This window comes from Solanum lycopersicum, chromosome 3, assembly GCF_036512215.1.
Source record: "Solanum lycopersicum chromosome 3, SLM_r2.1".
Lineage (NCBI taxonomy): Eukaryota > Viridiplantae > Streptophyta > Magnoliopsida > Solanales > Solanaceae > Solanum > Solanum lycopersicum.
Window position 1 is genome coordinate 65,744,496 of NC_090802.1, and position 12,561 is coordinate 65,757,056.

The 12,561-nt window shown below is 29.5% G+C and overlaps 2 protein-coding genes across 2 annotated transcripts; both read left to right on the forward strand.

Annotated features, from left to right (window-relative positions):
- The first annotated feature begins 494 nt into the window (after window positions 1-494).
- Window positions 495-5,136, forward strand: LOC101267690 (transcription factor bHLH68). The gene is made up of 7 exons (XM_004235637.5): window positions 495-993; window positions 1,576-1,924; window positions 2,325-2,399; window positions 2,734-2,799; window positions 3,398-3,463; window positions 4,022-4,087; window positions 4,716-5,136. The coding sequence occupies exons 1-7, from the start codon at window positions 806-808 to the stop codon at window positions 4,836-4,838; spliced, it is 933 nt and encodes a 310-aa protein (XP_004235685.1). The 5' UTR covers window positions 495-805; the 3' UTR covers window positions 4,839-5,136.
- A 3,627-nt stretch (window positions 5,137-8,763) lies between these two features.
- On the forward strand, window positions 8,764-11,270 carry LOC101267390 (probable inactive nicotinamidase At3g16190). Its single transcript, XM_004235636.5, has 5 exons — window positions 8,764-8,966; window positions 9,048-9,161; window positions 9,369-9,603; window positions 9,709-9,825; window positions 11,041-11,270. The coding sequence occupies exons 1-5, from the start codon at window positions 8,907-8,909 to the stop codon at window positions 11,106-11,108; spliced, it is 594 nt and encodes a 197-aa protein (XP_004235684.1). The 5' UTR covers window positions 8,764-8,906; the 3' UTR covers window positions 11,109-11,270.
- Window positions 11,271-12,561: the final 1,291 nt, after the last annotated feature.

Here is a 12,561-nt window from a genome sequence, read left to right on the forward strand (position 1 = left end):
AGTTACCACCCCAAATTAAGGAATTAAAACCCCACGAGTATTTGTTTTTTTATGGCCTGAAAACACTCCCCCACTTTCCCTTTTCTTGCCCCCACCCTTTACTATAAAGCTAAAGCAAGAAATTTAAAAACACAAACAAGTATATACTACCCTTCTTTTCCATTTATGTTAACATATTTTGAAAAATATGTAAGATAAATCTTAAATATGTCATAACATTTGTATTAGAAACGAAGTCTAGGATAGTAAAACCTGATAACAATAAAATAACACTAGAGAAATAATTCAGTAGTGATATACATAAAATTTTGAATAAAACTTCCTCGTTGAAAAATAAAATGAGAAGGTGTGGAAGTATTTTTTTTCGACTTTATAAGTATGTCAGTCTTTTTAAAACCGACTAAAAAATAAGTGTGTCACATAAATCGAAGAAGTAATTAGAGAGGAAAAACAAAAAATAAAAAAGCATCAAAGCAATTGTCAACCCCACAAGTAAGAAACACTACCAAGTAAATATAAGGCTAGTACTTTGGTTGAAAAAGACATATTGGTTTATTGAACCTCTTATGAGAAAAGCAAAAACAAGGCTGAAAGCTTCAACAAAGTTTCGTTTTGGTGCTCTCACAAGGAAAGAAGACAGACAAAGCTAGCTACCTAAAAAGAAAGAAAGAAAAAGAAAATCATTGAAAAGGATTTATTTTTCTTCTTCTTCTTCTTTCTTTATATTATGTGGCTCTTACATTAAAGTAAGAAAAACAATAATACTATATAGTATATGATGTGTTGTTCTGAATAATCCTTCTTGATGGCTGGAAACCCTAGTAATAACTGGTGGAACAACATGTTGATGAACACAAGCATGCATCCACATGAATCTCATGAACTTTCTTCTTCTACGACCACGACTCAACATTTCTATGGATCTTCAAATTTTTTGGCTGATAATAATCCAAGTCAAGATCATTTACCTCGCTCATGGAGCCAGCTACTTCTGTAAAATCTCCTTCTCTCTACTTTTTTTTTCTTCTCGTACATAGTTAGTTATATACAGTCAACTTGTTTGAACCTGAGGCGCAGTAATTTCTGTTGACTTCTTGTTGTTGTAGTGAGTTTGTGTAGAGTTCAAAGATAGTAGTCTTTGTAAGTTTTTCTCATTGAAACTTTTACATTTACCGAACAATATAAAAAACTCAGTTACTTTCCTATTTTTAAAATTTTCATGCTGAGTTTTTAATTTTTTTGAGTTTTATCGATCGATATAAATATTATAAGTTGTCTCACAGTAAAAATCAATTTTGTTATAGATACCTTCTTCTTCGTCTTTTTTCTATAACCAAAGCTCGAAGAAGTAAAGGAATTTGGACAACAGAATGTGGTTAGAAATTCATAATAGAGTTTTGTCCGACCACCACAACGACTAAACCTAGTAGAAAAAAAGAGTGAAAAATCATTACAAAAGAAATCTATAGCTCCTTTATATTTCTTTTCTATCAAATTGGAATCCATATGAATTATTTGTTAAATTAATTTTAATTCTCCTCTAAATTACTTCTTTCCTTTTTAATTAAATTTCAGGTCTGGATTATCTTGTGATCAAGAAAAACCTGATATAAGTGATCATTTTCAACATCAATACAAGAAGCTGGAGAATTGGGAAGAAATCCAAAATTTGAATTCCATCCATAACAATAATATTATTCCATCTAATTCAAGTTTTAGGGTTCCTATTTTTGATGTAAAACCAGAAGAATTAGTGAGCCAAAGACTGTATAGTAATTACCATCATGATTTATCACCAGCTAGCTCTTGTGTTACCACTAATTTAAACCATAATAATATTTTTAACTTCTCATCATCTCCTGCTAACAAAATTACCAACAGTAACAAAGTGGTTGAAGTCAAGCATCAAGACCATTCATCTGAGGTAAGTAAAAAAAAAAATTACTTTTAAATAGTGGATTCTTTTTTTCATATTTATTGATTTTTCATAAGTCAATAAGTACAATATCAGTATTATTCTAAAAGGAAAAAAGTGATTTTTATGATTAATAAAAGCCAAATAATCCATGATTAGCCTAACTAATTTTAGTCATAGTAAAATTTTAATTACTCAGTGAATTTTAACATGTGACAGTAGTCTAGTTACTATTTTTCACTAGGTTACTAATTAAGTGCTGTATTTGTTAAGAGATTTATTCGTAATTATATAATAAGTGATCTGACTTTGTGAAAACATTTTTACATCATTTTAGTATGTTTTGCCTAATCTGTTTTTTTTTTTTATAAACCATTATTAATTAATATATTTACTGCATGAAATAAAGTGTAACAGCACAAGCAATGGTGGGGTAACTAAGAAGGCTAGAGTTCAACATTCTTCAGCTCAACCCTCTCTCAAGGCAATTCTCTCTTTCATATACTGTAACATGTTTGACTATATATTTTTTATGGAATCTGAATCGTTCGTTCATCTAGTTTACAAAATATATATATACATACACAATATATACATTGATAGTGTATATATAATGTATACTTGAACCATACCATTGGTCGAAGGATATATATTCGTAATTTTCCTAATTTTTTTTTTTAAAAAAACTGTTATAGAAAATATATAATATGAAAATTGGTTTTATGAAAACTTGTTTTTTTTTTTTTTGGCTTTCGCCTGGTATTAAAAATAGTTAATCATCTAACATTAATTTAGTTTGTTTATATTCGGAATTGCAGGTGAGAAAAGAGAAACTAGGAGATAGGATAACAGCACTCCACCAACTTGTTTCTCCATTTGGAAAGGTAAAATAAATTGAGTGAAACTTTATATATACATCTAATTTTTATTTTGTCATTATTTTTACATGTTCCTTATAACAGGTAACTTGTCTTATTTTTAAGATTATATATTATCATATTTTAAGGAGACTAATTACGTAGACGATGATGTTATGAATAAAATTTATTATATCGATGTATATAAGTTCAATTGAACCTAATATTTTAAATGTGTGTTTTGAAAACCTACTAAAATTATTATATAATTTCAAAAGTATAATAAATCTTTTGATAAAAATCATAAAAATTGAATTGATTAAATTTAAATTTTAAACTCGTCTCTATTCGTACAATATTTTAATTCTTGTTGCTTAGCCTCCTTCCCATAAGGAAGACAAGGAAAGAATTTATGACTGAAATACTACAGATTATATTTATATATATATATATTTTTGTAGTATTAATAGAAGTTTATGAAGAAACAAATAAAAATGAAATTACAAAAACAGCACTTTAATTTTTGTTTAATAAATAGCCAAAAAGGATTGTCTTTAAGTAAAGTGATATATGATGAGAAAAAGAAGAAGTGATAGGCATGGGTATATATGTTTCTCTTTTACAGACTGACACAGCCTCCGTCTTGTCAGAAGCCATTGGATACATCAGATTCCTTCAAGCACAAATTCAGGTGACTTCACAAAACCTAATTTCTAAATTTTCTTAATTACAAAAATTATCAATTTCTTTTTATAATTACGATATTCGTGTTATCTGAAACATACTCTTACACTAATTTTATAATGATATTTGTTATTTTCTATCAACATTGGAATCAAGTAACTTTATGAAACAAATTTGAATCGATAGAAAGAATATATTTGCCTCCATTGAAATTAGAAACTGCGATATCAATAACCATTATTTTCTCCTCTTACTTTATACTAGTATCGTACCATTTTTATATGCGACACTCTTTTCAATTTAGTCTGTTCTAACATATTTCTATACTAAGTACAATTTAATTTTAAAATATTCATTTTATCCTTAATGAAATGATTTATAGCCATTAGAATATCTATCGCTTATGTTAAACCATGAACTTCATAATTCCTAATTCTTTTCTTAAATTTTTACCGAGTTAAACTAACTTATATAAAATGAAACAGAACGAGTATGACATATATGCAGTAGTTTCTTTTCCCTCTTTGAGCAGCTTTAATTTAGTGTGGTGCACTAAAACATGCAGGCATTGAGCTCTCCATACATGGGCAATGTAGCAGGAAGCATGGGTCACACTCAACAACAATCTGCTGTAAGAGCTAATACTTCTTTTCATTCACATTTTCCAATAAAAAATCACCAATATTCTCTTCTTTCACATCCATCATACACGTGCATCTCACTAATCATATTATATTATATATTTTGGATTAACTAATTTCTTTCATGAATTCAAGGAAATAAAAATATTTATATAGTACTACTAATTAGTTGTTTAATTAAGAAGTTGATGCTTTATTGGATCCCTAACAAAAAAAAAGCAAGCTTTGAGATTGAGGCTAGCTTTGCATTATTAGTAGTAAAAAAAAAGCAGAATCAATGTAAATATCATCAAAATTTACTATTCAAAAAAGAAGTTGTGTCCTATATATAGTGCAAAAGTTGCCAACTTTATAAAATCATCATTCAATTCCTTCAAATGATCCTATGAATAAAAACTTAACTATTATCCTTCACAATAACTTTGAAGTGAGTCCTTTCATATATATATATATATATATACACGTCAGTTTCGAGCTAAAGTTACTGAATTTTATCGTGTTCAAAAGCAGAACCATAGCTCCACCCATTTTATCTTAGTTATAGCTCCACCCATATATATTTATCATTTTGGATATATTTTCTCATAATATGATAATTTGGAAATAAAATTATTTCAGGATTTGAGGAGTAGAGGGTTGTGCTTGGTTCCTATATCTTGTACACAACATGTTGGAAGTGACAATAACAATACTGTTGGAGATTATTGGGCCCCAGCTCTTGGAGGAGGAGGATATTTATAATTAATAATTAATAATTAATGTAACAATTTTAGTGTTGCATAATATACTGATGTGTTGATCATGATGATGATAATTATATATATTATATAACATCAGAAGCAGTCACTCTCAAATAAGTTAGTTAGGTTTGACTGTTGCTGATGCTATATATTATATTTTGCATTTCTAATTAAGTGTAGGAAGGAACAAGGATAACACTCTTATGATATGGTCCAATATTGCAATTTTATTTCATGAATAATCATAAAATTGTATAAGCTAGTTTGTATTTGTTGTGTATAACATTAGAGTTCATTTAGCTTTATCTGATTAAAAACAATTGACATATCTGCTATAGTATTTCTGTGTTGAAGCTGATTTTGTACTACGTGTTTAAATAAAAGTGTTGAAAACGAATATAAGCATTTAAGTTTGATACAACAATAAACTAAATGACTAACATATATGTATAGGATTTTAAGTTACTACGATTAAATTGTGTGGTAAACTCATTTGAACAGTTTAGAGTTGACTTTTGTGTTTGCTATTTTGAGTTAAATAAAAGTTAAGTACTTAATGCTTTCCCTAATTAACCAGTGAATTATTCGATATTAGTAGTAATTTTGTGTGGAAATAAAATGTGCATTGGGCTAGTGTATATAGGTATATCTTATCTATTCCTCGTTGAGGTAGAAAAATGATTTTACTCAGTCTTTTCACTGTTAATTCAAGTACAACAAATCAAAAATGAAAAAAAAAAAAAAAAAACTCGATTTTCTTTCATCATAAGAAGAAAAAAATTATAAGAAGTGATGGGAGTCTGAAATAAAGTTGTTTTTAGACCATATATAATTATGTGATTATCTTAAAATTTAACCAGTCATTTGCTAGTATATCTTTTAACTGATCTCCAAATTAAGAATATTTTAGACTTGTACCACTTTCCCCTTTATGATGTAATCATTATGTTATAATTATCCTGAAAAAAAAATAATACACATTTTTCTTTTGCTTATAAGTCATAAAAAAAAAAAAATTTTAAAAGATGAATAGACACTAATTTATATATTATTGTCGTACGAAAGGGGAGGGATCTACTATTGAATGTGGGATTTGCATAGGTCATTCCACTATCATTTTCCCACTACCAAAAAGATAAAATTAAATTTTTTAAAAAATAATTAAGAGGATTTAATGCAAAAAGTAATGAGACTAGTACTGTACTATTGTTGTTCATTTTGTCCAATGTCAAACCAACAAACCTTGTAACAATGTTGTCAAAAAGAAAAAAAATTATTTCTTATTTTTTATTATAGTAAAATAACTTTAGTTTTATGTTTTTAACGGTAATAAATATACATATTATTTAATAAAATGTTAAAGTCTTTAGTAATATTAGTTAAGTATTATCACTATATCTAATGCTGCTAAAGGCTTTAGAGACATATAAAAAAAATGATAATTATTGTTAATCGTTACTTTATATTGTTGAAGATCAATATAAAGTCTCATGATTCAAAACCACCTACTTCGTCACTAAATTATATTCTTGAGTGTTGATAAGACATATTTTTACGATTAAAATGAGACTTGTTAAAGCAAATATGAATTAATTAAATTTCAAATAAAAAGAGAAAACAAAGAGAGAAAAAAAGAAATAAATAAAGATAAATGTGGCTAAACAAAGGTCAAAACAATCATCGATTCATGATCATGCTAGAATAAATATAAATATCAAAAAGAAGAAGATAGAACCATAATGTTGTCTACTTGTGCTTTGTTAAAAAAGTGTTTAATAAAATATACACTTATTTTATTTTATTTTCAAAGCCAGAGAGTGACAGCTTGGAATGACAAGTGGCTGGTGTCGTTACCAATTTTGATTTCACCAAGCAAAGAGTTTAAATAAAAATGATATTTTGTTTCTACGTAAGTGTTACATTAGCTCATTTCACCTTCATTAAAAATAATACATATATATAAAATTTGTTAAACTATTTTTATTTATTAAATATTTTTGGAGAATCGACAGTATAAAAAAGATGAGGTTTTTTTAATGTAAGGTAATAATTTTTTTTTTGACAAATTTTTAAATTACAATGACACTTATTTTAGAAAAAATAGAGTAAGTACATCTTGTGTGTGTACGTGTCTTCCTCTAACTAAATGAAAAAATTCTTTTGTAATGGGCTGGGCGGCCAAGTTCTATAGTATTCCATTCAATAGAATATGGATTGATTTTAAGAAAATTTTCAATCATTATAATAAATTTAATTATATTTTAAAATTATAATTCGTATGTTTACGAGTTATTGCTTCAGCTTAAATTATTTTGTTTGTGTTATTTGCGGGTGAGTTTGTTAAGTTCACGTTTGTATTAATTGAGCTATTTTAGTATAAACTTGAAATAACAATTTTACACAAATAGAAACATCTGAACTTTAAATAGATATACAAATTATATCATTCAAAAATTATACAAATTACGAATTATACAAACTCAAAATCCTACTCTACATAATTATCGTTGAATGTTAATCACAAATAGTAATTGATTAAAATTATAGTTATAATGACTAATTAACTAGGTATATATTTACTAAACCATGTAATTTTTCTTTTATTGTTTAAGTCTTTTTGCTCATAATTTGTGTTGCAATATGTTTATATTTATCTGATATTCCAAGAAGACATCTTCTTAGCAAAGAGAACAATTTGGTTTCTAAATATTAAAGGTGGGGTTAAAATTGGCCATTAATTTATCGTTAAAATATAGACTTTTTTTTTACTATTGAAATTATTTGCTCATCTGTCAATACGTAAAAGATATTTAATTTAGATTATATGAGTTGTTTTTCTTGGTTAAGTTGATCAACAAACATATTTGGCCCTCAAACCTAAGATATTAGGTCAATTCAAAATATTAGGACAGTTCTTTAGAGTCAATAGCAAGAGCTTTATTTATTTTACAATTCATATTTTACAAAAAACATGCAAGAATTTATGGTGGTTTATTGATAGATTAATATGGAGAGTCTTAAGGTGGATATCTAGGCATCCATAAACGAGGATGGACGTAGTAATGGATGAAACACTGTTAGAATCGAAAATTTTACAAAGGGTGTCTACAAATTGCAAATACACGAGCTCTGTTGGCCCATTTGAGACATTTGTAACCACTGGATTATTATAGCTTACTTTTTCAAAAGCATTCAAAATATGCTATTTAATCACTTCGTGAATTATTTTACTTGTATTTACTGTATTTTTTTGACAAAGGATATCCAATTGGACACCCTAACAATCGTATAGGCTCCCGAGCTGTTGAATATACAAGAGACAACAAAACAAACTAAAACATCTTAGTAGCGAGAGGAAAGAAAGCAAAAGTAATTCCTGTAATTGCACTGAACAAAATGTGAGTGATCTAAACCATGAAAGCAAATTATCATGTCCCTTGGACCAGGCTTAATTATCAGGCCTAACCCATACAATATTTGCTTGCTATTTTGGAAATTACATCACTCAAAGTCATTGTGTTATGGTATTTGTTGGGCTGCGTAAAAATTTCTTATTTTTTGATGAATTATAAAAGGAAATTTTCGCATATATCCATTTAAAAATAATTTAATTATGTTTTATATCTATAATTTGATAATTACGATTCGTAGCTACGAGGGAAAAGAGAGACGAACGAGATTGAGAGAGAGAGTAAGAGAGGAAAGAGAATAGAGGGAAGCGAATTGTATATGTATATCTTGTATATATGTAACTGATATACATAGAGCGAGCTTGGAATGAGAGGAAAGAGGCAAGCGAGATTAGGAGAGGAAGAAGAGAGAATAGAGAGTAAGAGAACTGAATTGTGTATATATATCTGTTAGATAATTATGTATATATATATAACTGATATACATATATATTTGTTTATACGTGTAATTTCCCTATCAAAAGCCCAACATAGAAAAGTTGCGAGTTTGGGGTAGCAGGCCCATCCAATAAATATGGTCAACGCTCAAAATATTGATTAGTTTTGAAAGTAGAGTGGGACGAAATTGCTGGCAAAAATTCTGAGTTTGTGATAATCAAATGGGCTCAGAAAATGGTGATAAATGGAGCAAAACAGCTGTTGTTGTCATAGATATGCAGGTATTTCTCTAATTTTGTTCTGATTCAGCATAGTAATAACAATCATTTGTTGAAAATTGTGTGTTTGAACTTAAATTTCAGAAAGATTTTATACTACCAGATGCTCCTATGCTTGTTAGAGGAGGTGAAGCTATTGTTCCAAACGTTATCAAAACCGTTGAGGTTGCACGAAACCGTGGAATCCCCATTATTTGGGTATTTGTTTAACTTTATGATTTTATTGTGAAGTCAAATTTTTCCATATTGATGTATTTTTACCTAAATTGAGCTTAAATGAAGCACCGAGGATTCATATAGCCGATACCAACTGGTTTGGGACTGAAGTGTAGTTGTTGTTATTGTAATGGACTATTTGAGGTTAAAATACTAGTTTTAATGGATGGTTGAATCAATTTGTGGTAGGTTGTCCGCGAGCATGACCCATTAGGAAGAGATGTTGAATTGTTTCGTAGGCATTTGTATGGTGATGGGAAACCAAAACCCACATCAAAGGGGTGTGTGGGAGCAGAACTGGTTGATGGGCTTGTTATTCAGGAAGGTGATTACAAATTGGTGAAAACACGTTTCAGTGCATTCTTTAACACGAATCTTCATTCGTATCTTCAGGGCATTGGCATTACCAACTTGGTCGTTATTGGTAATTGGATCTTATAATCGAGATTTCGTATAGCTATAGACTTTAGGATTTGAATAACCAATATTTGTGTTTGTATTTGTCAAGTGACGTATATTTTTTGTCTAGGTGTTCAAACTCCAAATTGCATACGACAGACTGTCTTTGATGCTGTAGCATTGGACTATCAACGCGTGACGGTCATTATAGATGCCACAGCTGCTGCTACTCCTGATATACACATTGGTAACAGATAACACAAAGCAGTTGTTTTTGTGCTGGTTTACCTATTGAGTTTTTTAGTTTTAATAGCTTATGACTATTTGTCCTTTAATCTAGGCAAGTTGATTAGTATTGACTGTCAACTAATAACTTCATGCTATTTCTTATTTTAAGTAGTTACGAGTTACAACTACTGATCACTTAACCTGATCATAAGTTCGGACCACAGAGGTCGACTATCTCCTCATTATCGATACATGCTTTAGTGTTTAACCTTGTCTTGTCAAGTTTATTTACAGTTAGTCTCATAGATGAATTTGCTACACATTTGAAGCACCAGTTCGTCCTTATTTTTCTGCATTTAAAAGCTTGTATGAGGAAACTACCGTTTACAATGGTGTAGATCCATACTTGTCTAGGCCATAATTCTTATTTTGGATCCATAACCTTAAGTATCAGGAAATACAGAAATAAATCTGAAAGTACATCAAACATTTACCTTCAACCTTATTCATGTTTCACACTATAAAATTCAGTTAACAAATGAACTCTTTTTCACTATTCGTCATCCTAGTTTGTCCTTGGTAACCTCTCTTGCACAAGTCATAGAGAAGTCAGACATGGTACTGCTCCTTCAAATATCTAGATCTTGGAACAATCACAAGACCTTTGAACTAGCCGACTGCCGACAGTTATCATTTCTCTTAAAAGAAATACTATATGAATTTAATACTTACAGACAGTTTTACTATGCCATTGATTTCAAGACTTGAACTAAGTTTCGCTGATACTGTTGGTTTTAGAGTTGCCTAATTGTTCCTTTGAAAGGATCATCAAATGTATGTAATTCTTTTAAGGACTATGTACTGTGCGATTCTGTAATTTTTTTGTACTTACTTTCTTACATCACAACTCATTTAGTTCCATTTGTAAGTTAGAAGCATACTTATCAGTTTCTTCCTTGTTTGATAACAGCGAGCCATCCTCATCAGTTCAATTGTCGAATGTGTTCTGCTGTGTTCCTTTTTGGTCATCTTAGCAAATTTGATCTTAAATGAAAATAGTTTTTCCTGCTTTGACTTAAGTTCTAGCGGAACTTTACTCTACTTCATGTGAATCTGTGATCATGGTTTTCTTGAAATGCTAATTTGCCATCCACTTAAAGCAAAAGTAGATGTTCAACTCATTTATAATTCATCTCGCGCTACTGCTATGTGCACTGATTTTTTTGTATTGCAGCGAACATATTTGACATGAAAAATGTGGGTGTGGCGACTCCTACATTAGAAGAATGGTGCCAGTCTTAAGGAGCAAAAGAAGTAGCTAAATCAGGTGCAGAGATTTTTTTCACATGTTTGTTTTATTGTTGTAAGCTTATACATATGTAATAGAAATAATATGCAAAATGTTCAGACCTGATCTGTATAAACATCTGTTGTATTCAATCTGTTTTATTATTTTCCTTCGTACATAGGCTGTATGTTCCTCTACTCTTACCCTCCTCATGTCTCAAAATTTTCATTTGCCTATGTAGAAATTTTATTGTATTTAAATAAAAATGAGTTTAACAGTTGGGATATAACTATTTTCTCCAATTCATGGGTCAAGCATGTTAAGTTATTTAGTGAGATTCGATCCCAAGACTTCTGTCTGTTTTAATATCATATTGAAGTGTGTGAACATCTCATCTAAAAATTTAAATCCAGCACAATTTTATTAGTTAATAACATACTCAATCGTGTTACCTATGTACTTTTGGTAACAAAATATTGAGAGAGAAAAGTACTCTTTATCAGAAGAAAAAAAAAAAAGAGAAAAAGAGTACTACTTAAAAGTGCAGAGAATAAACATATCTTTTTGATATGGTACCTTAATCTACTGACCTACCCCAATTTATAATTTAGAAAATGACTCTAGATACATTGAACTAATTTTTTCCATCCAGGCACACTGAACTCTGCTCTTTTTTTTTTTCTTCTTTTAATTAAAATGAGTGTATTAGTAAAGATCGACCAGGCAAAATTACAAACAACATTACAGGTAGGTTCGGCCCAGCTGATTAGCTCATGCATACCTCGACTAATTTGTCTGTGAAGATTTAGACATATATAAAGGCATTACCTAGCATTTGACATATTTATAATATTTATCGAAATTGCAATAAATAGTATGCTAGAACTTATCATCTCAAAGTTATACTTGACTCGACGCTAGAAACCCGAAAAAGTGAAGCCTATAAAGTTTCAAATCTTGAATCTGGTTTCTCAAATTTATGATTCTTCTTTCATTTCATCATTGATAGTTAACCTACACTTTTAGATGTCCCCACTGTTTCGTATCATCTACGCAATACACAACGGTACCAGCGAAACTAAATTTTGCAGGTCACGAGTGTTGGTTACATAATTCTACCAGTAGGGGCCATTCTATTCATTTGACTAAAGAGTTAACTCGAGGCCCCGTGGCCAGTGCTCCGTCTTAGCTAATTGATTGTGTCCTCCTGACCATCCAACCTACTTTATCTTAATAGGTTTAAGTACCTGAAATTTCGAAGTAGTAATAAAAGGATATATGACAGGCTTTTACTCTTAATTAATACGAGTCCAGAGGTTGAGATGGAAAATGTCCTTCCTAAATCTTCATTAAATTGATCCCACATAATTATTATACTTTAAATTGACAGGAACATGTGATCAAAAAAAGTTTCTTTCTTTCTTTTCTTCTAGAACAGAAATAGTAATTAAAAACAGCAATCAAAGA